Source organism: Chiloscyllium punctatum, chromosome 30 (genome assembly GCF_047496795.1).
Source record: "Chiloscyllium punctatum isolate Juve2018m chromosome 30, sChiPun1.3, whole genome shotgun sequence".
NCBI lineage: Eukaryota > Metazoa > Chordata > Chondrichthyes > Orectolobiformes > Hemiscylliidae > Chiloscyllium > Chiloscyllium punctatum.
This window is the reverse complement of record NC_092768.1, coordinates 5,540,196-5,567,002: the sequence shown is the minus strand read 5'-3', so window position 1 is coordinate 5,567,002 and position 26,807 is coordinate 5,540,196. Positions and strand designations below refer to the sequence as shown.

The 26,807-nt window shown below is 46.4% G+C and overlaps 1 protein-coding gene across 1 annotated transcript; it reads right to left on the bottom strand.

Annotated features, from left to right (window-relative positions):
- Positions 1–1,550: 1,550 nt before the first annotated feature.
- Positions 1,551–26,422, bottom strand: LOC140454969 (E3 ubiquitin-protein ligase TRIM39-like). Its single transcript, XM_072549644.1, has 6 exons — positions 26,042–26,422; positions 25,266–25,361; positions 16,853–17,083; positions 10,738–10,760; positions 8,299–8,414; positions 1,551–2,193 (listed from the first exon to the last, which is right to left on the bottom strand). The coding sequence occupies exons 1-6, from the start codon at positions 26,360–26,362 to the stop codon at positions 1,676–1,678; spliced, it is 1,305 nt and encodes a 434-aa protein (XP_072405745.1). The 5' UTR covers positions 26,363–26,422; the 3' UTR covers positions 1,551–1,675.
- Between the last annotated feature and the right edge of the window lie 385 nt (positions 26,423–26,807).

The window sequence follows — 26,807 nt, the reverse complement described above, 5'->3', positions numbered from 1 at the left end:
TGTTGGACATTTTGAACAACTTGAGGATAGACAAGTCCCCCGGGCCTGACGGGATATATCCTAGGATTATGTGGGAAGCAAGAGAGGAAATTGCAGTACGTTGGCAATGATCTTCTCATCTTCACTGGCAACAGGGGTGGTACCAGGGGACTGGAGAGTAGCGAATGTTGTGCCCCTGTTCAAAAAAGGGAATAGGGATAACCCCGGGAATTACAGGCCAGTTAGTCTTACTTCTGTGGTAGGCAAAGTAATGGAAAGGGTACTGAGGGATAGGATTTACGAGTATCTGGAAAGACACTGCTTGATTAGGGACAGCTAGCACGGATTTGTGAAGGGTAGGTCTTGCCTTACAAGTCTTATTGAATTCTTCGAGGAGGATGTGGATGAGGGTAGAGCAGTGGATGTAGTGTACATGGATTTTAGTAAGGCATTTGATAAGGTACCCCATGTTAGGCTTATGCGGAAAGTCAGGAGGCATGGGATAGAGGGAAATTTGGCCAATTGGATAGAAAACTGGCTAACCGGTCGAAGGCAGAGAGTGGTGGTAGATGGTAAATATTCAGCCTGGAGCCCAGTTACATGTGGAGTTCCGCAGGGATCAGTTCTGGGTCCTCTGCTGTTTGTAATTTTTATTAATGACTTAGATGAGGGAGTCGAAGGGTGGGTCAGTAAATTTGCAGATGATACGAAGATAGGTGGAGTTGTGGACACTGAGGAGGGCTGTTGTTGGCTGCAGAGGGACTTAGATATGATGCAGAGCTGGGCTGATGAGTGGCAGATGGAGTTCAACCCTGCCAAGTGTGAGGTTGTCCATTTTGGAAGAACAAATAAGAATGCGGAATACAGGGTTAATGGTAGGGTTCTTAGTCAGGTGGAGGAACAGAGGGATCTTGGGGTCTATGTACATAGATCTTTGAAGGTTGCCACTCAGGTGGATAGAGTTTGTAAGAAGGCCTATGGAGTATTATCGTTCATTAGCAGAGGGATTGAATTTAAGAGTCGTGAAGTGATGTTGCAGCTGTACAGGACTTTGGTTAGGCCACAGTTGGAGTACTATGTGCAGTTCTGGTCGCCTCACTTTAGGAAAGATGTGGAAGCTTTGGAGAGGGTGCAGAGAAGATTTACCAGGATATTGCCTGGAATGGAGAGTAGGTCGTACAAGGATAGGTTGAGAGTTCTCAGCCTTTTCTCGTTGGAACGGCGAAGGATGAGGGGTGACTTGATAGAGGTTTATAAGATGATCAGGGGAATAGATAGAGTAGACAGTCAGAAACTTTTTCCCCGGTACAACAGAGTGTTACAAGGGGACATAAATTTAAGGTGAAGGATGGAAGGCATAGGGGAGATGTCAGGGGTGGGTTCTTTACCCAGAGAGTGGTGGGGGCATGGAATGCGCTGCCCGTGGGAGTGGTAGAGTCAGAATCATTGGCGACCTTTAAGCGGCATTTGGATGGGTACATGGATGGGTGCTTAATCTAGGTTAGAAGTTCGGCACAACATCGTGGGCCGAAGGGCCTGTTCTGTGCTGTATTGTTCTATGTTCTATTAGATTGACGGGTTGGACCGAGGGGTCTGTTTCCGTGCTGTACATCTCTATGATGTGATGAACAGCTGTCTCCTGTTTCTCTGTAAAGTGGGAAAATGCAGTTGGGCCACGGCACTCCCTTGCTGCTCCTTAAAAACGCGAGCTGACCAGTTTCAGCGGGTCCATTTTGCAGCCAGTGTAGAAATAAGGGTAGAGCTCCTCGCTGAAGGTGTCGGTGAAAGTGTAGAGATGGGACATGTCATCGGCATTGTAGAAGGACAGCTGTCCAGCCTGGTAATCCAGGAAGAGCCCGATCCTCTGGGGTTTGACGCTGAGGTGAAGGGGGGTGTGGGGCGAGGTGAGGGCCGAGTATTCCTCACCCGACCTCCTCAGGGCCCAGACACGGACCTCCGCCAGGTGGCCCTTCGGCCCGATGACGGCTTGCGGGGCCACACCGAGCACCCACTCCCAGTTGGCCCTCACCTTCACCTCCCAGTAGGCCGTCCCCGAAGTGAATCCCTCCGAGGCCAGGGCGCAGAGGCAGCGACCGAAAGTGTGCGGGCGCCGGGTCTGCTGTCTCCCGCTGGCGGCGCGCAGTCTCCTGCAGTCAGCCGACAGGGTGAGGTGGGGGTGGGCCGTCTTGGGATCGAAGACCAGAGGCGCTGGAACTGAAGCAGAGCGCCGTTAGCATTGGAACCTCAGCCACCTCGCTCCCTTCACCCACCTCCTCCTTTCACCCTCCTCGCCTCACCCACCTTCCTCCCCCTCCCCCTCCCCCACCTCCTCTCTTCACCCACCTCGCCTCACCCACCTCCCTCACCCTCCCCCACCTCCTCCCTTCACCCACCTCGCCTCACCCACCTCCCTCACCCTCACCCACCTCCTCCCTTCACCCACCTCGCCTCACCCACCTCCCTCCCCCCCACCCCCACCCACACACCCCCTCCTTCGAGTACCCACCTAACAGTGCGCTAATCCCAATTTCCTGCGCTTGTCCCACATCCTTGGATGTTTGGGTGCTCGGCTTTCAAAGGTTGTAAGGTTTCTGGCCTCCGCTAGCTTCCCCGTTTCCCCGGGTCAAAACAATTATTTTTCTTCCGAATCCCCTCTGAATCGCCTGCCCCTCCACCCCTCGTGCAGTGACCCCTCAACCAAACTGCTCTCTATTCTCCCCGTCCATACCCCTCCTCATCTCACACACACCTCAATCATGTTCCCCGCAACCACCCCCACCCCTACCTTCAGTCTAAAGCCAACAATCCAAGCCTGCCTGGTCTCTCCTTCTATACCCAGTTAAAATAAAATTTCTCCATCCCCTGGCAATTTGGGGCAGCACGGTGGTTCAGTGGTTAGCACTGCTGCTTCACAGCACCAGGGACCCGGGTTCAATTCCAGCCTCAGGAGACTATCTGTTTGGAGTTTGCACATTCTCCCCGTGTCTGCGTGGGGTTTCCTCCGGGTGCTCCGGTTTCCTCCCACAGTCCAAAGATGTGTGGGTCAGGTGAATTGGCCATGCTAAATTGCCCTTAGCGATAGATACATTAGTCAGAGGATAGTGGGTCTGGGTGGGTTACCCTTCGGAGGGTCGGTGTGGATTTGTTGGGCCGAAGGGCCTGTTTCCACACCGTCAGGAATCTAACCTAAAAAAATGAGACATCCTGGTGAACCTCCTGTGTACACCCTCTAGTGGTGGACACGAAAATAGACTGAGCTAAATATCATCAGGAGATGGGGTTGGAATAGGACACCAATGGCACCAGGTTTGTGTGCCTGCCCAGGGCTACATCGCGCCCCCACTCACCCACCACTTCATTTCTGGTCTGTGAGCACCCAAGGATGCATGAGGAAGGCCCAAGTCACATCCCTCTCAATCGAGCGTGACAATTGGATTATTCCGGTGGTTTGATATGACAGCGACACAAAGCATTGGTCCCAACCTCTCGAGGCACTGTGCCCCAGACGGCGTGATCGACAGCGGTGAATAGTTTGCCCCTTACCCACAAGGCCTCAGCTTTCAACAGGAAGGAGAATCGAGTGGGATGGTCAACAAGCGATCGGTTTTATATTTGAAGCCCACGGGATATGATTTCAAATCTCAGCGGGACAGTTTGAAAAACGTGAATTCTATCCTTATTCAGCGGGGGTTGAAGGAAGTTGGAGGTGAAGATCTGTCTTTAGCAAAAGTGACTCTGAAGATTGTTGTAAAAGGCCAATGGTGTTCAATGAATGAATCCTACCAGCTTGACCCAGACTGGCTGATATGTGACCCAAGGCCACAGCAATCTAAGAAACCTAAAATACTGGACCCGAAACATTAATTTTTTTTTAGATTAGATTACTTACAGTGTGGAAACAAGCCCTTCGGCCCAACAAGTCCGCACCGACCCGCCGAAACGCAACCCACCCAGACCCATTCCACTACATTTACCCCTTCACCTAACACTACAGGCAATTTAACATGGCCAATTCACCTAACCTGCACATTTTTTGGTCTGTGGGAGGAAACCGGAGCACCCGGAGGAAACCCACTCTGTTCCTTTCTCTTTACCCTTTCTGTTGAAAAATGTGGTGCTGGAAAAACACAGCAGGCCAGGCAGCATCCGAGGAGCAGGAGAATCGACGTTTCAGGCATAAGCCCTTCTGCAGGAATCCTGCTCCTCAGATGCTGCCTGGCCCCTGCTGTGTTTTTCCAGCACCACATTTTTCAACTCTGGTCTCCAGCACCTGCAGTCCTCACTTTCTCATAGTTGATCTTCACACTTTCTGCTAGGTCTGCTGAGTTTCTCCAGCAATTCTGTGTGTTTGTTACTTTCTGGTGTCGAATGCCATGCTCAGATGTATGGCATTGGACAATAAGTGCCAGGTTTGTCAGTGTGTACGTGATCAGAAAATGCATCATCAAACTAACTTCCTGCCCTCATGTGCCAGCCAATGGGGTATTATTACAGCACTCTAACTATGAGAAAGTGGGGACTGCAGATGCTGGAGATCAGAGTCGAGAGTGTGGCGCTGGAAAAGTCAAACAGGTCAGGCAGCATCTGAGGAGCAGGAGAATTGATGTTTTGGGAAACCAACCCTTCATCGTGGGTTTCCTCCGGGTGCTCCAGTTTCCTCCCACAATCCAAAGATGTGCAGGCCAGGTGAATTGGCCATGCTAAATTGCCCGTAATGTTAGGTAAGGGGTAAATGTAGGGGTATGGGTGGGTTGCGCTTCAGCGGGTCGGTGTGGACTTATTGGGCTGAAGGGCCTGTTTCCACACTGTAATGTAATCTAATCAGGATTCCCCAAAACATTGATTCTCCTGCTCCTTGGATGCTGCCTGACCTGCTGTGCTTTTCCAGCACTACAATCTCAGCACTCTAACTGTGTTGAACGAACAACTCTTAAGATATTTCAGGATAGAAAGCCAACAGCTTTTATATTCACCTTTTACATTCTTGGGGGAACTCAAATCACTCCCAGGGAATCAATTACCTCTTTTTAACTGTTGGAACAAGTTAGTCGACAAATCTTTAAAGTTCTAACTCAGAGTAAATGTAGGAAGGATGTTCCGGAAGACTGAGGAACCACAGTCTAAGGATGCAGGGACTGAGGCCATTGAGGACTGAGGTGAGGGGAGATTTCTTCACCCAGAGAGTGTTAAGCCTGTGGAATTCACTGACACAGAAAGCAGTTGAAGCCAAGCTTTGCTTGTGATTCAGGAGCTAGATATAGTTCATAGGGCTAAAGGGATCAAAGGAGAAAGCAGGAACTGGGGACTGAGTTGGCTGATCAGCCATGACTGTACTGAACAGCAGAGCAAGCTCAAGGGGCTGAATGCCCCTACACCTACTCCTGTTTGTATTGTAGTCTGCATTTGATGGGCTCTCCACAAAACACAGCAATGTGATGAGGAGCCAACTGGCCCATTATTGGGTGTGGTTACAGAGGCACTGACACCCCAGACCACTGGATAAACAACTGCCTCTCTCACAGTTGTCCCCTGAGATCTTAAACCTGTCACGAATGCAGTCAGCGACACCTTACACTTCCAGTTCCTGATCAGAGTGATCCACATTTGGCTGTGTTTGAAATTCCTTCCTACTTTGAAAGGATTGAATTAAAATCTTCACAGATCTTAGTCACGTACAGGGTTTGTGTCTGGACTGATGACTAATAGGTTTTCACAGCAGTGCTATTTTTTATTTTACAGTTGGACAATGGTGTCTGTGAATATAAACAGAGAAGTGCCAATATTTGGAATGAATGTTAAGCACACAATATGAACAACAGCAGGTTGGCTCAGTGATTAGCACTGCTACCCCACAGCATCAGGGACCTTCATTCCACCCTGTCTGTGTGGAGTTTGCTCATTCTCCCTATGTCTGTGTGGGTTTCCTCTGGGTGCTTTGGTTCCCTCCCACAGTCCAACGATGTGCAGGTTAGGTGGATTGGTCATGTTAAGTTACCCATAGAGTGCAGGGTAGGTGGGTTAGCCATTGGAAATGCAGGGGCGTAGGGTAAGGGGATGCATCTGGGTGGGATGATCTTCAACGGGCCAAAAGGCCTCCTTCCACACTGTAGGGATTCGATGAGTTCAGATCCCAATTTTGAAAGTTTGATTGCTGTTTTACAATGAAATCAACAGATAAAGATTTGTCTTTGTGGTCAAGGTGGTTATGAAGTTTTTAACAAGGAACCCCAATAGATTTCGTTCTGAGAACAAGATTTGGTGTCCTTAACTGGAAATGGTAGGGTCCAATTTTAACTAAAGCCATGGGTTAGGAACAGGAGTAGGCCATTCAGCCCCTCCAGACTGTTCTGCCATTCAACTAGCTGATCTGCAGCCTCCCTCCATATACCTGCCATTGGGTCATTTCCCTTCACAGCTTTGCTTAACAAAAAACGTCCAACTCAAATGTAAAACTAATAACCGATCAGCACCATTTGAGGAAGGGCATTCAAAACATTGATCATCCTTTGTCATCGAGTCTTACAGCACGCAAACAGACCCTTCGATCTGACTGTCCACAATGACCGTAATCCCAAACTAAACTAATCCCAGCTGCCTGTGCTTGGCCCATATTCCTCCAAACATTTCTTATCCAAGTATATATCCAAATTGTGGGTAGAAGTGCTTACTAACATCTCTCCTGAACAGTCTGGCCATATTCTTCAGACTATGTCCACTAGTTCTAAAATGTGCAACCAGTGGAAATAGTTCATCTTTATCTATCCTGTCTTTCCCTGTTAATATCCTGAAGATCGAATCATCCCTTAACCTTCTAAATTTGAGAGGAAATCAGAGTTGGGAGGCAGACGTGAACACAATGCTGTCTTGATTTGGATACAGAACTGGCTCAAAGGAAGAAGACAGAGGGTGGTGGCGGAGGGTTGTTTTTCAGACTGGAGGCCCGTGACCAGTGGAGTGCCACAAGGATCGGTGCTGGGTCCTCTATTTTTTGTCATTTATGTAAATGATTTGGATGCAAGCATAAGAGGTACAGTTAGTAAGTTTGCAGATGACACCAAAATTGGAGATGTAGTGGACAGCGAAGAGGGTTACCTCAGATTACAACAGGATCTGGACCAGATGGGCCAATGGGCTGAGAAGTGGCAGATGGAGTTTAATTCAGATAAATGTGAGGTGCTGCATTTTGGGAAAGCAAATCTTAACAGGGCTTATACACTTAAGCCCTTCCTGAAGAAGGGCTCATGCCCAAAACGTCGATTCTCCTGCTCCTTGGATGCTGCCTGACCTGCTGAGCTTTTCCAGCAACACATTTTAAGCTCTGATCTCCAGCATCTGCAGTCCTCACTTTCCCCCCTTATACACTTAATGGTACAGTCCTAGGGAATGTTGTTGAACAGAGAGACCTTGGAGTGCAGGCTCATAGCTCCTTAAAAGTAGAGTTGCAGGTAGATAGGATAGTGAAGGAGGCGTTTGGTATGCTTTCCTTTATTGGTCAGAGTATTGAGTACAGGAGTTGGGAGGTCATATTGCGGCTGTACAGGACATTGGTTAGGCCACTGTTGGAATATTGCGTGTAATTCTGGTCTCCTTGGATGTTGTGAAACTTGAAAGTGTTCAGAAAAGATTTACAAGGATGTTGCCAGGGTTGGAGGATTTGAGCTATAAGCAGAGGCTGAACAGGCTGGGGCTGTTTTCCCTGGAGTATCGGAGGCTGAGGGGTCACCTTATAGAGATTTACAAAATTATGAGGGGCATGAATAGGATAAATAGACAAAGTCTTTTCCCTGGGCTGGGGGAGTCCAGATCAAGAGGGAATAGGTTTAGGGTGAGAGGTAAAAGATATAAAAGAGACCTAAGGGGCAACGTTTTCACACAGAGGGTGGTACAGGTATGGCATGAGCTGCCAGAGGAAATGGTGGAGGCTGGTACAATTGCAACATTTAAGAAGCATTTGGATGGGTATATGAATAGGAAGGGTTTGGAAGGATATGGGCTGGGTGCTGGCAGGTGGGACTAGATTGGGTTGGGATATCTGGTCGGCATGGACGGGTTGGACTGAAGGGTCTGTTTCCATGCTGTACACCTCTATGACTCACCCTCCACCCAAGTTTCCCTCCCATCGATGCTAAACCTTCAACATTCGACGATTAACAATTAAACCTGGCATTCTGTGTGATAACTGGCCGGGCAATTTGCTTAAAATGATGCAAGATCCCTTCGCTACAGTACTCACAGTCATTCGTCTAACCTGAATCTGTGTTCTCCCTCCCTCACCTCCACCAATCCTGTTGCACTGAAAGAATAGAGATCCGTTGTTACCTGTCTTGATTTCCTTCAGCATCCGTCTCCATACTGCGTACTGCAAAGGCCCATTGAACTCTCCCAGGGCCAGAGAAACAGAAAGCGTTTTGGGACCCTGATATCCGATTCTAGACCTGAGGGAAAATTGGAAATTGATTAATTTTCCAAGCGCAGCTGTTAAATGTATCCATGCTGTCGAGTTGGTGTGAAACACAGGCTGGCTGCCTGTTTGGAACCTTCCCCTTTTACTCTGAGTGTAAGTGGTAGAGCCTATAATTGGTGGTCCACGTGCTCCCCTACATCTCATGTGTGCGTGCTCTTCGCGGTGAAAAATATTTACCAATCCTTATGCCATTCTAAGGCACATTTGTCACGATGAGTTTTGGTGAGCCGGTGAGAAGCTCCATCTTGGTCAAGATAAAAGGCCAGCTTTGGATGTGACAAGGGCAGCACGGTGGCTCGGTGGTTAGCACTGCTGCCTCACAGCACCAGAGGCCCAGGTTCGATCCCAACCTCGGATGACTGCCTGAGTGGAGTTTGCACGTTCTCCCAGTGTCTGTGTGGGTTTCATACGGGTGCTCCAGTTTCCTCCTGCAGTCCAAAAAACGTGGAGGTTAGGTGGATTTGCCATGGGGAAATGCAACTTGATAGGGGTGGTGTTGGTCTGGGTGGGATCACCCTTTTGGAGGGTTGAATGGCCTGCTTCCATGCAGTAAGCATTCGATGAAGTCAGATCCCAATCTGGCTCCTGGGTCAACATGAGGGAACATCTGGAACATCATCACCCAGTACCTGGGCTCCCTCAGAGGGTGCAACAAGCCTCTGGTGTAGGGTAAATAGACAAGGTCTTTTCCCTGGGGTGGGGGAGTCCAGAACTAGAGGGCATAGTTTAGGGTGAGAGGGGAAAGATATAAAAGAGACCTAAGGGGCAGCTTTTTCACGCAGAGGGTGGAACTTGTATGGAATGAGCTGCCAGAGGAAGTGGTGGAGGCTGGTACAATTGCAACATTTAAAAGGCATTTGGAGGGGTATATGAATAGGAAGGGTTTGGAGGGATATGGGCCGGGTGCTGGCAGGTGGGACTAGATTGGGTTGGGATATCTGGTCGGCATGGACGGGTTGGACTGAAGGGTCTGTTTCCGTGCTGTACATCTCCATGACTCTCTGACTGAAAGGGTCCACTTTATCAGCTTAGGGCAGAGTGCTTCCTCAAAGGGGTGACTCCTTGCCCTCCACTTGACACCATCAGCCAAACCACTGCAGGGCCAGCAGGTTTGTCAGCAGCCAATCCACAGCCCACTCGACTCACCCGTCCAACTGGGTTTCCCCAAATCGTTGGAGAACTTGCATTTATGCAGTGATTATTGCACATTTGACACCTGTCCACATAAAGGGATATTATATCAAGTCACTAAAGGTTGTTAGGTTATAGTTGCAGGGGGACACTGAGGTGGAGAGATTTCAATTGGAAATGTCAGCTTTCCAATGGTCCGACTGTCAACACGAGAGTGTTGGGGTGGATAGACAGTAGGGTTAGTTCCCAGAGCTGGAGGTAGTTACAGAAATCTGTATCGACTTTTTTCTCCCAACTGGGAAAACTGGCAAGGCCAGCACTTATTGCCCAACATTAATTGTCATACAGTTCACCATATTGCTGTGGGTCTGGAATCACACAGAGGGCAGATTTCCTTTTCGTGAACCAGATGGGCTCTTAAAATAACTATTAGATTCCCTACACTGTGGAAACCAGTCCACACCGACCCTCCAAAGAGTAACCCACCCAGACCCATTTCCCTCTGACTAATGCACCTAACGCTACGGGGCAATTTAGCATGGCCAATTCACCCTGACCTGCACATGTTTGGACTGTGGGAGGAAACCGGAGCACCCGGAGGAAACCCATGCAGAGAATGTGCAAACTCCACGCAGAGGCTGGAATCGAACCTGGGGCCCTGGTGCTATGAGGCAGCAGTGCTAACCACTCAGCCACCGTGCCACCTCACTGAGACTCACTTTCAATTCCAGATTGATTAACTGAATTTAAACTCCACAAGCTGCGATTTGAACCAATATTCCCAGAGCATTGGCCTTAACCCAGTGACAATACCATTACTCTGTCATCCATACAGGGGTGATGGGTGAACAGAACTCAGTTATTGAGAAAAACCTGACATCAAGCCCTCAAAAGATGTTCAACCAGGAGGGTACTAAACTTGGTCAAAGGTGATGGTTTTACGGAGCATCTTAAAGGATGGAAGAAAGGTTGAGACAAGCAGTTTTGCAGCAAATTTAAGAGATAAGTGTCTAGGTGGCGAGGGGACTGATGGATTAGGCATGAGGCCAGAAAAGTGCAAAGATCTGAGGCAATGGGAGGGTTGGAGGAGGTCTTAGAGATAGAAAAAGGTGATGCCATGGAGGTGCATGGATCAGTTCAGTACACAGAAAAATATTTCATACCATTTGACATTGGACCTCATATCCTAGAATGAAAACAGAAACTTATGTCAGAATAACACTTTCACAAGAGAGATGAGACAACACACACCAACATACACTCACACAAACAAATACGCACAGAAACAAACACACACAAACAAATACAGACACACACCCACACAAGCAAATACACACACAAACATTTGCACAGAAACAGACACACAAATAAATGTGCACAAGCACTCACCCAAACGCACATAACAGTCGGTTCTGATATCACGTGATAGTTCTGTTCTCGTGTTGTAAGAAAATCGTAAAATAGCTCCATCACTTAAACTAATGGAGCTGGAATCGTGGATTAGTTAATACAGGTAAGGAAAGTTCGTGTTCTACAAATAATGGTCGAAATTTTTCAAATGCATTAAAGCCAATTCTTGAAGAAGAAACATCCGTTATCGCAGAATTGACTGTTCACTCAGAAACACACACACACACACTGCACAAATAAAATCATGCACACCCTGAAAATTTGAATTAAAACAAACTGAAAATGCTCAGCAGGTCTGGCAGCTTCTGTGGAGAGAAGCAGAGTTGACATTTTAGCAGATTAGGCTAATTACTGAAAATTAATGACTGAAAGAGTCACAGTTTATATGGGGGGAGAAAATAATACAATGTTTCACCTTAATGGTTTGACACCAGAAATCATTATGTCTGGTGACAAATCATCAAGGTGAAACATTATATCATTTTCTCCCTCTATATCAACTGTGACCCTGTCAGTAGCTAATTTTCAGTAATTAGTCTAACCTGCTCCCTTTGTTCCGAAACATCAGTCGAATGAACAGCTAACCTCAATTCCTCATTGGGAGTTATTCTGACTTTGTGCACTATGTGCAAAACAGCTTGTGCAATACTGTAGATAGCATAAAGGTGTACAAAGGGTGGTTGCTCTGATATCACCCAGGATAGACTACTGCCCCCAAATCACCTTCTGCCTCTATGTTTGCATCCCTTCTGAGTTGTCAGTCATGGTCAGGTGGACAGCACTGCCTCCTCCCAGTCAGTAGGTTTGGATTGAATTCCATGGCTTTGAACGGATAATTTAGGTTGGCCTGCTGGTACAGTGCTGCACTGTTAGAAGCACTGCCTTTTTGGATGAGATGTAAACTGTGCTTCGGTAAAAGACCTTGTGGCAGTGATATAAGGAGGGGAGGAGTTCTCTAACGTCTGGTTTAACCCTAGGCCTGGATCACTAGAAAATAAAATATCACCCGTGAAAGGTGAAAGTATTGCTGAAGCTGTTCTTCTCCAGCTTATCAGGACAGACACAAGAATTCCTAATATCCGACAGTCCCGGCAATTTTCACTGCAGGAGAAAAGGGTGTGGGGGTTAGTTAGCAAGGTGTAACTGTTTGAACTTAGGCAGTGTTGTGTGTTTGTCCTGATTAGTGAATGCAAGCTTTTTAAAAACCTTGACACCATGGCTCCCTCTTGTGTAATATTCTTTTTTTATCAAGAAGTAGCAGCGCAACGTGTAGATTCCTCAGCCCAGGAACGCGTCTGCTCTGCATGCTTGATTTCTTCTTTACTTTCTGTGCTTTTGTTGAAATGTTTCTGTTTTTATTATGGGACTGAAGTTTCTTTTAATAACTTTGGTAGATGGCGTCTTCTCCTAGCCCAGGCCCAGTGATGAACTGCCTTCCAATAAGCCTGAAATGGTGGTGTAGGCCTGGTGGGGGGCAATCTTGTCCGGGGGGGGGAGGGGATGGTCTCGGCCTGGAGCGGACATCTTGCTCCATCTTCGACAGCTTCCAGGTATATTCCAGCAGCCCAGAGTTAATGTCCGTTCCCGGTAGGAATATCTCATCTCAGCATGGGCCCACCCAGTGTGGCAACTTCAGCGTCCTGAACACAGGAGCTGTCCATTGAACTTTTCCTTTCTCCTCCTTCTTACTTATGACCTCGGTCATTAAGTTAGGTGCTGTGTTATGTCAACTTATAAAATCATTCACTTATTATTTTTGTAAAACTACACGTGGCTTGTATTGCTATTCTATTCTATTCCATGTGGAAGCAAACTCCTGCACATGCTGGAATTCTGAAGTAAACACCTCTGTTCACTCCGCAAGACTGAACCCAAGCTTCTGCTCACTTGACATTTTAATTCCCATCTTGCTCCCACTCTCAGTCCTTACCCTCCCTCAGTGTTCCAACAGAGTTCAATGGATACTCAAGGAGCTTTTTTTTATATATAAGATACCCTACAGTGTGGAAACAGGCCCCTTGGCCCAACAAATCCACACCGACCTTCTGAAGAGTAACTCAGCCAGACCCATTTCCCCCATCCTATAATTACCCCTGACTAATGCACCTAACGCTACGGACAACTTAGCGTGACCATTTCACCTGTCCTACATATCTTTGGTTTGTAGGAGGAAACCCACGCAGACACTGGGAGAATGTGCAAACTCCACACAGACAGTCACCCGAGGCTGGAATCGAATCTGGGTCCCTGGTACTGTGAGGCAACAGGGCTAACCACTGAGCCACTGTGCCACCCAAGTAATGTTTCAAGTAAGTACTTCACAGCTTTCCAGACTCAGCTTTGAGGTCAACAGTTTCATCACCGTTAGATGTAGGAGCAGAATTTGGTCATTCAACCCATCGAGTCAGTTCCACCATTCCATCATGGCTGACATGTTTCTCAAAACCCTTCCCCCCTCACTGGAAGTTTTGGTCTTCTGCTCAGTTTTCCCCCCATTGTTTTTGTTCTGACCTGCCAGCCCATTATCCCATCATTCACCCCTCCTTTGGACAAACCCACTGGCAGTGTCTGCTGCCACCTGGAACCATGAGGCCCACTGCACACGCGTGCTAATCGTGAAACACACTCATGTGCCACATCACGTGGAATCTTGTTGCCGTCGCAGGCAGGGATGCACATGCTCAGGGAAGAGTCACAATATTGAACCGAGGTTCAGCAAGGGGACAGTGAGCGGTCAGGGGTAAGGGAGGGGGTGTGGAGTGAGGAGACGGGGCGGGTTTGAGGGGATGGCAAGGGTGCTCATGTCCCCCTCCCACCATTGGGATACATTCTCCATTTCCTCCCACAGTCCAAAGATGTGCAGGTCAGGTGAATTGGCCGTGCTAAATTGCCTGTAGTGTTAGGCGCATTAGTCAGAGGGAAATGGGTCTGGGTGAGTTATTGTTTGGAGGGTTGGTGTGGACTGGTTGGGGGTGAAGGGCCTGTTTCCACACTGTAGGGAATTTAATCTAATCTAATCTAATCCAACGCACACACCCCTCCAAACACCAGGGGCTGTAACACCTTATTCGCTCCTCCCCCCACCCTCCCATTATCACATCATTTGGCCCTGTCCCACCTACCCTAGTATGATTGACCTCTAATGTCTTCCACTCTATCACAGACCTCCTTTTGCCTTTATCTATCATTCACCTGCTAAAAACCTCTGCCACTGGCCCACGCCCCCAGTGCCCCAACACCTTCCCACCACACCCACCACCCCCCCCCCCCCAACCCCCCACCCCCCCAGTAACACGGAGTCTCTCTCCCAACACCCCCAGGTTGGCTTTCTCTCCCCTGTCCACGATGCCCCTCTCACCTGCCTGTGGACTCACCGCTGATGCCCCAGCAAGCGTCTGAGTGAAACAACTCAACCGACCCTCCGAACAGCAGTAAATATTGACAAAAACAATGTGTAGCAATATCCCCATCCCACGGACGGGTGAGAAATAAATAAACATAACTCCCTGAACTCATTCACAGGATGTGGACTTCGGTGGCAAGATCAGCATTGGCTAACCCTTCCTTGAACTGGGGCCTGATAAGGGCAGGTCAGGAACCCTAAGATGACCAGATGGGTTTTGTTTTACAATAAACAATTGGTGACAACTATCAGAGTTGCCGTTAGCTCTCAATAAAAGATTTCATTGACTGGATGCTGGTGTTTCATGTGACTTGAACCCGTGACTCTTGTCCAATTAGCCTCGAATTGCTAACTCACTGATATCACCAGCATTTCCCTTTTCAATTTAGTTTAACAGTTATCACGAGGCTGGAGATCCCGGCCTGCTGCAGTGTGAACACAGTTTGAAAAGTTCAAGTGCTGAAGCCACAAACACCAAGTGAAATATGTGGGCGGCACGGTGGCACAGTGGTTAGCACTGCTGCCTCACAGCGCCAGAGACCCGGGTTCAATTCCCGCCTCAGGCGACTGACTGTGTGGAGTTTGCACGTTCTCCCCGTGTCTGCGTGGGTTTCCTCCGGGTGCTCCAGTTTCCTCCCACAGTCCAAAGATGTGCAGGTCAGGTGAATTGGCCATGCTAAATTGCCTGTAGTGTAGGTAAGGGGTAAATGTAGGGGTATGGGTGGGTTGCGCTTCGGCGGGTCGGTGTGGACTTGTTGGACCAAAGGGCCTGTTTCCACACTGTAAGTAATCTAATCTAAAAAAAATACTGCAGATGCTGAAAACCTGAAACAAAAACGGAGACGTGACTGAGGCTTGGCCATATCATAGAACATAGAACAATACAGCGCAGAACAGGCCCTTCAGCCCTCGATGTTGCGCTGACCTGTGAACTATATTCTGCTCGTCCCCCTACACTATCCCAAAATCATCCATGTGCTTATCTAAGGATTGTTTAAATCTCCCTAATGTGGCTGAGTTGACTATATTAGAAGGTAGGGCATTCCACTCCCTTACCACTCTTTGCGTAAAGAACCTGCCTCTAACGTCTGCCTTAAATCTATCACCCCTCAATTTGCCCTCTCGTACAAGCTGACGTCATCATCCTAGGAAAAAGTCTTTCACTGTCTAGCCGATCTAATCCTCTGATCATCTTGTATGTCTCTATCAAATCCCCTCTTCGCCTTCTTCTTGTCAATGAGAACAGGTTCAAGTCTCTCAGCCTTTCACTGAGAGAGAATCTGACCTAACAGGTTGGAAATGCAACCTTTCAACGGAACTTAAAATAACAAATAACAGAGAAATACTGGCCAAGTGTCCGAAGAGGTCTTTCAAAACCCCACAACAGGAGGTTTCACTGTTCTCTTGAGAAATGGCGCAGATAGGACCTAGAGTTTTAAGCCGGAGAGAGTTCAGAGGAAGTTTGCCAGGATGTTGCTGGGTTTGGAAGGTCTGAGTTAGAAAGAAGGGCTGGGTAGGCTGGGACTTTTTTCACTGGACCATAGGAGGTGACCTTAAACAGGTCCATGAGGGGGTACAGATAGGGTTAATGGTAGTTGTATTTTCCAGAGGATGGAGGAATTTCAAGACTAGGGAGCACACTTTTAAGGCGATTGGAGAGAGATTTAAACAAAAAAAAGGCACGTGGGAGAAATTGTTTACACAGAGGATGGTTTGTGTGTGGCAGGAACTTCCTGAAGAAATGGCGGACATGAGCACAGTTACAATGTTTAAAAGACATAAGTACATGATTGCGAAGGATTTGGAGGGATATGGGCCAGGAGCAGGCAGGTGGGATTGGTAACTGTTTGGGATTATGTTTGACATGGACTGGTTGGACCGAAGGGGCTGTTTCCATGATATCTAACTCTATGAATATAGTTCACTTGAAAGGTAATGCCAACCACCATTCCCCCCCTCCCACCACCACCCAGGGCTTTCACTGAAGCCTCAACCATTGCAGACTCAATTCTCTGATGCGGAACTTGAACCCACTAATCTCTGAGTCAGAGGTAAGTGCAGTGGCAGGAGTCAGGTTAACTGTGGGTTTGATCATGCTGCATTATCAGATCTGGCAGTTTGGTTGCTACCACTTGAGAGTTGCGATTAGCAGGTCATTTACAAAGTAGGTCTGGCATTGTCTGCAGAAAAGAGAAACAGAGTTAATGTTTCGAGTCCAATGACCTTTCAAAAGAACCAGTTCTACCCAATTTAACTCTGCTTTCTCTCCATAGATGCTGCATTTAATCATAATCGTAGTCATGTAGCACAGAAACAGACCCTTTGGTCCATCCACTGCACGCTGACCACAATCCCAAACTAAACCAGTGCAGACCTGCTGAGTTTCTCCAGCAATTTCTGTTTCTGTTTCAGTTCTCCAGCGTCCGCACGTCTTTGTCTAGTTTATAATGGAGGGAGGTGATTACCTGCAGCAGTTCCATCTCTTGCAGATCCAGCAAGCTCTCTACTTTGCTTATCGTTTGATTAATGGAGGCCAAGTCTCTCGAAATCTTTATCATGTTGTCCTCTATTTCTCGTGACACCAGCTTCTGCTTTTCTTCCAGTCTCACTATCAAGGTGGCCTCTTCTCTCCGGAGAAACTGCTGCAATTCCGCAAACTCCGAGGTGATATTCTCCCGGAGATCTTTGACATATTTCTGGGGAAGATAAACAGTCTCCCATCGTGATCAAATAGCATAGGGGTGTCTTTGACTGCAACACTGAAGCAGGTCTGCGCCCACATTTATGAGTGTCTCCAACTTAACATACCCTTTTCTATTTTTCTCCCATATGTGTTTACCCAGCTTCCCCTTAAACGCACCTACTCTGTTCAGCTCCACTATTCTGAGTGGCAACAAGTTTCCCTTCCTGACCACTCTGTTGAACAGGGAAATTTGGGAAATTAAAGATGTTTTTGTGACAAGTACTGGAACTAAGAGGAAGGTAAAGATATGATGACAGTGATGCATTCTCGTAATTGTACATGATGGGTACATTCAGTGAGCTCAAGCACGGGGTAGCCATATGACAATGAGCACAAACATAGTTTGAAGACAGTCAGGACTGGGCACTTAATATGGATTTCTGCAGAGCACTGAGGGAAGACTGGGAAGGGGAAAAAGGAGCATGTAGAATGCTGGATATCACTCCCCGATGCTCCTGGAGTCATCACAAAAGTGGAAGATTTTATTAAAATATGCAAACTACCTCGATTTATCTGTCTTTTAAGATAGAGATTGACAAAGGCATGGACCAGGTCTCTCTGCTTAATAACATTAATTGCAAATAAATAGCTTCGAACTGCAGGTAAACAATGATGAACTGTCAGACTACACACAGTTGAATTCTAACCCCCTTCTATGAACGAACACACACACAGTCCCAAATCAAACTACTCGTGTTAAAGTACAGGTTTGGGATAGCCCTGGGAATCCCTTGTGGACCCAGACCTGTAAGCCTCTCTCTTGGTTCGTCCCGGAGATCGTACTCTTTGGAAGTCTGGAAGATAAAAACCTCTCACAGACAGTTTAGTTTAATTTTAGTTATCCCCTTTATTTACCAATAGCATCACTGTTACAACATAACACTGATACCAATAAGCTAAACTAGCTCGATCTAATTACCCAGGAGAGTAGGCTATCAGCTCTTCAAGAGCCCGAGCAGGCTACTCTGATGTACTGATACAAAGTGGTTTCCTTTATGCAAAAGTTTACAAAGACATTGCATGTTCTTAATTAGACAAATAATAGTGAAAGACAATAATTCGTAAGGAAGAAAGGTTAATTGACAGGTCTGCGTACGCTTGACTAATCACTCCTGTAAGCTCTAAGCCATTCATCAGGTGGGAGAAACGTACCCAGCCGAGGCAGGGATCTGCTGGCAAGATAAGTTCCTATCATAAAGAAGTACCAGTCTGAGCTAATTGGAGAGTTCATAAGGTAACCTGGCACAGCTCACATGTCAGATACAATTGTTTTACAACAGGAAGGAGGACAAACTTTTGACCACAAAATGGCTTCCCAACACATTGTGCCAGAATCTCTTCAATGTTAGGCCTAGAATAATTTTTAAGCTCGGAGCAGACTCCTGCTTTTTAAGCACTGAATCATTCCATACCTGAGGCAGAGATGTTACCGTAAGGTCGCAATTAAACTGATTCATTAGTCTTTGAATTAAACGTGCTTTCTTTTTAGGGTTGTGATTCAAATTCAAATAAGACATAAGATCTGATTAGTTAGAATTGATAGTGGGGCAGTCTGTAAGGTCTGTAGAATAGTCTGCAAGAACAGCAAGTAAGTTAAAGCTTCATCAATATTACTTTTTACAGAGTTTGTATTTAATAATCGGTAATGGCTACTCAATATAATCATAAAGTCTCAAAAATGCAATTCAGTTCAATCCACAGCAGGTAAGCACTAAGAGTTAATTTTCTACTGGCTTCAGCAGCCTCAGCATTAAGATGGTCTCTCTCTCTCTCTCTCTCTCTCTCTCTCGTGTCCTTTTGAACTCTCAAGTCAGGGACTTGTAACAACAAAGGTGTTTTTCCCTCTGTGTCTGCTGAACTTGCAAGAGGTAATAAGAATCCATTATAACTAACAGAATCTGATCGCCAATTACAAGGCTTTTGATAGTGCCAAGTTTCATTTCAGGGTCAGAATCAAACACTCATTAACTTCACAAGGAAACTGCCATGAATGTTATCACTTGGTGTCCTGTTTACACAGATTAACTGATGTTAAGGCAAATGTTCTTAATTGCCTGTTATCACTTGGTGAGTACAGATATTTTTACCTTCTGCATACCTTGGGTTCCCCCTTTTCTCGTGGCCTGACCTTCCCTGTCTGTTTTCTAGTGTGCAGCAAATATGTTCTATAATTCAACATTATATTTTAGTCTAAATGTTTAAGGATGGGTGTTAAGGTGATCGACTTTCTCAGTCGCACCTGCCTGCATTTGGCCCATATCCCTCCAAACATTTCTTATTCATGTACTTATCCAAATGACTTCTAAACATTGTAATTGTACCCGCATCCATCACTCCCTCTGGAAGTTCATTCCACACATTAACCACTCTGTATCAAAAAATTGCCCCCATGTCTTTTCTAAATCTGTCTCACAAAAGTGGAAGATTTTATTAAAATATGCAAACTACCTCGATTTATCTGTCTTTTAAGATAGAGATTGACAAAGGCATGGACCAGGTCTCTCTGCTTAATAACATTAATTGCAAATAAATAGCTTCGAACTGCAGGTAAACAATGATGAACTGTCAGACTACACACAGTTGAATTCTAACCCCCTTCTATGAACGAACACACACACAGTCCCAAATCAAACTACTCGTGTTAAAGTACAGGTTTGGGATAGCCCTGGGAATCCCTTGTGGACCCAGACCTGTAAGCCTCTCTCTTGGTTCGTCCCGGAGATCGTACTCTTTGGAAGTCTGGAAGATAAAAACCTCTCACAGACAGTTTAGTTTAATTTTAGTTATCCCCTTTATTTACCAATAGCATCACTGTTACAACATAACACTGATACCAATAAGCTAAACTAGCTCGATCTAATTACCCAGGAGAGTAGGCTATCAGCTCTTCAAGAGCCCGAGCAGGCTACTCTGATGTACTGATACAAAGTGGTTTCCTTTATGCAAAAGTTTACAAAGACATTGCATGTTCTTAATTAGACAAATAATAGTGAAAGACAATAATTCGTAAGGAAGAAAGGTTAATTGACAGGTCTGCGTACGCTTGACTAATCACTCCTGTAAGCTCTAAGCCATTCATCAGGTGGGAGAAACGTACCCAGCCGAGGCAGGGATCTGCTGGCAAGATAAGTTCCTATCATAAAGAAGTACCAGTCTGAGCTAATTGGAGAGTTCATAAGGTAACCTGGCACAGCTCACATGTCAGATACAATTGTTTTACAACAGGAAGGAGGACAAACTTTTGACCACAAAATGGCTTCCCAACACATTGTGCCAGAATCTCTTCAATGTTAGGCCTAGAATAATTTTTAAGCTCGGAGCAGACTCCTGCTTTTTAAGCACTGAATCATTCCATACCTGAGGCAGAGATGTTACCGTAAGGTCGCAATTAAACTGATTCATTAGTCTTTGAATTAAACGTGCTTTCTTTTTAGGGTTGTGATTCAAATTCAAATAAGACATAAGATCTGATTAGTTAGAATTGATAGTGGGGCAGTCTGTAAGGTCTGTAGAATAGTCTGCAAGAACAGCAAGTAAGTTAAAGCTTCATCAATATTACTTTTTACAGAGTTTGTATTTAATAATCGGTAATGGCTACTCAATATAATCATAAAGTCTCAAAAATGCAATTCAGTTCAATCCACAGCAGGTAAGCACTAAGAGTTAATTTTCTACTGGCTTCAGCAGCCTCAGCATTAAGATGGTCTCTCTCTCTCTCTCTCTCTCTCTCTCTCGTGTCCTTTTGAACTCTCAAGTCAGGGACTTGTAACAACAAAGGTGTTTTTCCCTCTGTGTCTGCTGAACTTGCAAGAGGTAATAAGAATCCATTATAACTAACAGAATCTGATCGCCAATTACAAGGCTTTTGATAGTGCCAAGTTTCATTTCAGGGTCAGAATCAAACACTCATTAACTTCACAAGGAAACTGCCATGAATGTTATCACTTGGTGTCCTGTTTACACAGATTAACTGATGTTAAGGCAAATGTTCTTAATTGCCTGTTATCACTTGGTGAGTACAGATATTTTTACCTTCTGCATACCTTGGGTTCCCCCTTTTCTCGTGGCCTGACCTTCCCTGTCTGTTTTCTAGTGTGCAGCAAATATGTTCTATAATTCAACATTATATTTTAGTCTAAATGTTTAAGGATGGGTGTTAAGGTGATCGACTTTCTCAGTCGCACCTGCCTGCATTTGGCCCATATCCCTCCAAACATTTCTTATTCATGTACTTATCCAAATGACTTCTAAACATTGTAATTGTACCCGCATCCATCACTCCCTCTGGAAGTTCATTCCACACATTAACCACTCTGTATCAAAAAATTGCCCCCATGTCTTTTCTAAATCTGTCTCCTCTCACCTTAAAAATATGCACCCAGACTTGAAATCCTTCACTTAATCCATACATATAAACATAGACAGATGGAAAAAAAAACATTGGTGTTATGGCTGGAGGGAAAGGCGGAGAAGGCAGTTCAATGGCCCCAGTCACCAGGCTGCACTGAGATGATCCTTTTGGCTTGTCAGGAATTGTTGCTCATCTATTTGCCTTCTCTGGTTAACTTCATTTGTTTGCAGGTGGCACAGAGCAACTGGCCAACAACCAATAAAGTCTCTGACTTTATTGCTTACAGCAAATAGGACATAAAGAATCAAAAAGGACGTAAAGAATCAAAAATGCAAAAAAAAAATGGGCTTTCTAACAGAGCATTGTATACAGTTCTGGGCAATATTAAAGATAGGAGTGCATTGGAGAGACTGTGGAAGAGAATTTAGTCAATGGAATAGATTGGAGCGGTTGAGATGACTTCCTTGAAGTGAAGAAAGGTGATCTGATAGAGACATTTTCAAAATCGTGAGGGGACTGGAGTTGAGTTGATAGGGAGAAACTGGCTTGCTCTTAAAAATAAAATCAAGAATGAGAAGGCAGAGATTTGACATGACTTGAAAAAGACGCAATGAGATTTGACAACCCTTTCACACAATGCGTGGTCCGATCCCAGAATGCACTTGCACAGAGTGTGATGCAATTCAATTGAGCTGTTTGAGAGGATAATGTGTAAGGTTACACAGAAAAGGCAGGAGAATCACAGCAAGTTTTGATGCTCATCTGGAGACCTGCCGCAGATATGAAAGATTGAATAGCCTCCTTTATTGACATTTATTGCTAAAGAAATAGAGTGTAAAAACAGGGAAGCATTGCTGCAGTTGTACACGGCATTAGTGAGACTGCTGCTGGAGTATTGCATCCAATTCTGGTCCCTTGAGGAGGGACGTAGTTGCATTGGAGGTTCACTAGATTGATTGCTGAGATGAGGGGTTTGAGCTACGAAGAGAGATTGATCAGTTTAGGCCAACACTGTCTGGAGTTTCGAAGAATGACTGGAGATCTAATTGAGGAATATAAGATACGAAAGGGGATTGACAAGGTAGACACATAAAGAATGTTTCCTCACGTGGGGCATTCTAGAAAGAGAGGTCATCGTTTTAGGCTAACGGGTAGCAGAATTAAAATCTGAGGGGAAATTATTTCTCTCAAAAGGCCACGAATCTGGAATTTACTGCCCCAGACTGTGCTGGCATATTGAGTAAACTTAAGGAGGAGATAGACAGATTTTTAATACTTAAGAGGGTTGAAGGGTCATGGAGAGGGGACAGGAATGTGGAGTTGAAGCCAAGGTGATATCAGGCTCAAAGGGCTGAAGTGCCTCCTCCTGCTCCTAGACCTTATGTTCTGCTTCATAAAATTCCAAGTTTCTGCAATTGGTTGATTCTGACAAAGAACCCTCACAGCTCTGACAGGCTGAGTGGTCTCCTCTTCCATAAGACTCTAAGGACACATGGCTCTGTAAATACTCAAGGGGACAAATAGGGACACAGCGGTACAGAGTCTCACAGACATTACGTAATATTTACTTGCCACATTACATGATGTAATATTTACTTGACCACTTTACATCCAGATTGGTTAGATCTCTTTTTCCAACCCATGTTTATCATCTTCGACATTAAACACAGTTATCTGCTTCACCCACTCCTTTTGGTTGTGACTACTCATTCTCACCACTCCCTGGGTAAAGAATGATTCTCTATTGGATTTCTTTTCTTTTATTTATTCATTTTTGGGATGCGGGTACCACTGGCTGGGCCCAGCATTTCTTACCCATCCCTAGTTGCCCTTGAGAAAGTGGTGGTGAATTGCCTTCTTGAACTGCTGCAGTCCACCTGCTGTGGGTTGACCCACAGATAGTTCTTGGTGACCAACTCACATTCATCGCCCTTTGCTCTTTACCGACCCGGTCAAAACCTGTCGAGACTTTTAGAAGCCTTTATTTGATCATAACAGCTAGGGCTCGGAGTAGGCCATTCAGCCAATCAGGTCTATTCAGCTGTTCAACAAGGTCATGGATTGGTTGTGGCTGGACTCCATTTTCCTCTCTTCCCCAAATCCCGCAATCAAAAAATTGAACTCAGCTCCGAAGATCCAGTCTCCACTGGATAGAGAAATTGCTCAACTGTGTTTGTTTGAGGTTGTCTTTTGTGTGAATGGAGCTGATTTTTTGGTTTCAAGCAGAGGCCAATTGGATAACTTTGTGTTTAATTTTAATTCTGCTGAAGTGACTACATTGCTAATAAATTACTGAGACTTTTGTTTAAGTTACAGACAGGTGCTGAGGATTGTTTATTCTCCAAGTCTGGCATTGGTTCATCTAGTTAGAAACCACGGGGTCAATTTTGAGAGTCTTTGAAGGATTTAGTTTTACTGTGTTGTGCTGCGCTGCGCCTCTGTGTCACATCAGAACATTAACGACCCTCTGAGAAAAATGTTCCCTCCTCATCGCCATCTCAATCTGTTCCTCCATATTTTTAAACTGTGCCTCTTAGTTTCTCCTCCTCAGCATCTGCCCTGTCAAGCCCTCTAAGAATCTTACACTGTTAATAAGATCACCTCCTAGTCTTGCAATCTCACATCAGCATCGGTCCAAACTGGTCAACCTCCTCTCAGAAGTCAACACCTCAACCCAGGAAACAGCTTCATGATGCGTCGTTGAACTGTTTTCAAGTATGTGGATATGCCACTTTTGGAATATAGTGTGCAATTCTGGTCTCCTTCCTGTCGGAAGGATATTAGATTCCCTACAGTGTGGAAACAGGCCCTTTGGCCCAACAAGTCCACACCGACCCTCTGAAGAGCAACCCACCCAGACCCATTCCCCTAACACTACGGGCAATTTAGCATGGCCAATTCACCTAACCTGCACATCTTTGGACTGTGGGAGGAAACCGGAGCACCCAGAGGAAACCCACACAGACACGGGGAGACTGTGCAAACTCCACATACACAGTCGCCCGAGGTGGGAATTGAACCCGGATCCTGGCGCTGTGAGACAGCAGTGCCTCACTGAGCAACCACTTTCTTCCCGAAAGAACATTAGTGAGCCGTATGGGCTTTTCTGACAATTGACAGTGGATTCATGGTCATCATTAGACTCTTAATTTCGATTTTTAATTGATTTAAAATCCCACCAGCCGCCTGTAGTGGGATTTGAACCCTAGTTCCCAGGACAATAGCAGGGTCTCCGGATTAATAGTCTGGAGATAAACGCCACTGAGCTATCACGGTGCTTGGAGGGGGGGCAGGTATTGGGACAATACCTACTTGTTTCAGTGAGACTGAGAGAAAGTGAAGATTGCAGATGCTGGAGGTTAAGAGTTGAAAAGTGTGGACGCTGGAAAAGCACAGCAGGTCAGGCAGCATCCCAGGAGCAAGAGAGCCCACACAGGCAATGTGACATTCCTGATGAAGGGCTTTGGCCCGAAACGTCAACTCTCTTGCTCCTCGGATGCCGCCTGCCCTGCTGTGTTTTTCCAGCGCCCGCACTTTTCAACTCGGTTCCAGCGAGACACCAACTGCTTAAACAACGAAGAAAGATCGTTTGGAGCCGGGTTTCACCCTGTCGTCTGTCTTGTTCTTCTGGGGTCAGGGGGATACAAGGCGGACAGTGTTGTTTCATTCACTCATTAGACACTCAGTTCGACGGAAGCCGCATGTGGCGGGACATTGGTCTGGAGGGAGTCCCGGGGCATCCAGCCATCGGTTAAACTTGCCCCGGGAGAGGGCAACATCTCACCTGCAGTTCCACGCGGTTGGCTGCCTCGACGCCTCGGCACTGGTCAAGGTGCTCCCTCTGCTTCTGAAGGGAACCCAGTTTATTCCGCAGCATCTCCTGGATCAAAACGAACGAACACAGTCAGACGGGATGTTTGTTGCAAAGGCGGGAGAAGGCAATGGGGCGCTCAGAGTCAAACCCTATCACCAATGGCTTTTTCACCTGATACCGAGCTCTGGAGCAGAGTGATGTCAAATGCTGGTTTCTTTCTCCAACCTTTTTTTTTTATATCCTTTTTAGCATTTTATTCCGTTTTTCTCTTTATTTTCTACGTCACCTCACTCATATCTTTCTCTCTCTACCTTTTTTTAGTCAAAGGTTTCTCTCTTTCAACTTTTGTCTCTCACACACAACCATTTCTCTCTCTCACAGTCACCTCTTTTTCTCAACTTTCTCCCTCACACACAATTATTTCCCTCCTTTACTTCATCGAAATATTTCTCTCTCACTCACTCTGTGTACCTTTTCTCCCTGGTACAATTATTTCTCCCGTTTACTTTCTTGCAATCCTATACTTGTTTCTCTCTCTCTCTATTTGCTCGAAATTCTTATTTCTTGCTCATTTGATTCCCCCTTCATTTCCTCCCCCAATCTCTCGTTCCCTGATATCCGTTGTTTCCTCTCTCTCCTGATCTCCCTCGTTTGGTTTAGAAGTTTCTTCCTTTCTGGTGGATGTCACTCTGCACCTCTCTCTCTCTCTCTGAGTGTGTGTGACTTGTCTCCCTCCTCCTCCTTACCTTATAGAGCCCGGCCACCTCCTTCATTGAGCTGCTCGGCCGGACGCTGCAGCCGCCCGCTCCCTGTGCCGCTGATGGAGCCTGGTCCTCGGTCAGGCGGCTGAGCTGTATCCGAGCCCTTTCTGCTTTCCTCCTGAGACTCCTGGCAGGGCGGACGCTGGCCTGGGCGAACTCCTGCTGACACTGGGGGCAGAGCAGCGGACCCTGACCCTGACCCTGACCCTGAAGCAGGCAGCCCCGGCAGAAACTGTGGCCGCACGGGCTCTTCACTGGGTTCCGGTAGAAATCCAGGCAGAGGGGGCACACCGCGTCGCTCAGCATCGTCCCGGGGCCACTGGCTGCACTACAGCAACCGGGCACAGCGTCAGCAACACCAGCTCAGCGCTCTCCGGATCTCTCACTCTCTAGTTTCGGTTTCCTCAAACACCCCAGGCTCAGATCGGGTTGGTTCATGATGTGGAGTTTCAGTTTCTGGTGCAGTCAAAACAGGGTGGGGGGGGGGGGGGTGGTGCTTGGAGGGGGGCAGGTATTGGGACAATAATAGGGTGGGGGCAGATATTGGGACAATAACAGGGTGGGTGGGCAGATATTGGGCTATAACAGGGTTGGGGGCAGATATTAGGCTGTAACAGGGTGGGAGTGCAGATATTGGGACAATAACAGGGTGGGGAGTAGATATTGGACTATAACAGAGTGGGGTGTGTTATTGTTGCTGTAACAGGGTGGGGGCAGATATTGGGGCTGTAACAGGGTGGGGACAGATGTT

Bases quoted from the DNA above. Each gene is read 5' to 3' on its own strand.
- LOC140454969 (XM_072549644.1), bottom strand. From the start codon at position 26,362: ATGCTGAGCGACGCGGTGTGCCCCCTCTGCCTGGATTTCTACCGGAAC. The intron at 25,362-26,041 runs GTAAGGAGGAGG...GTTTTGATCCAG, and splicing joins AGGTGGCCGGGCTCTATAAG to GAGATGCTGCGGAATAAACT. The intron at 2,194-8,298 runs GTAACAACGGAT...GCTCTGCTTCAG, and splicing joins GCTGAAGGAAATCAAGACAG to TTCCAGCGCCTCTGGTCTTC.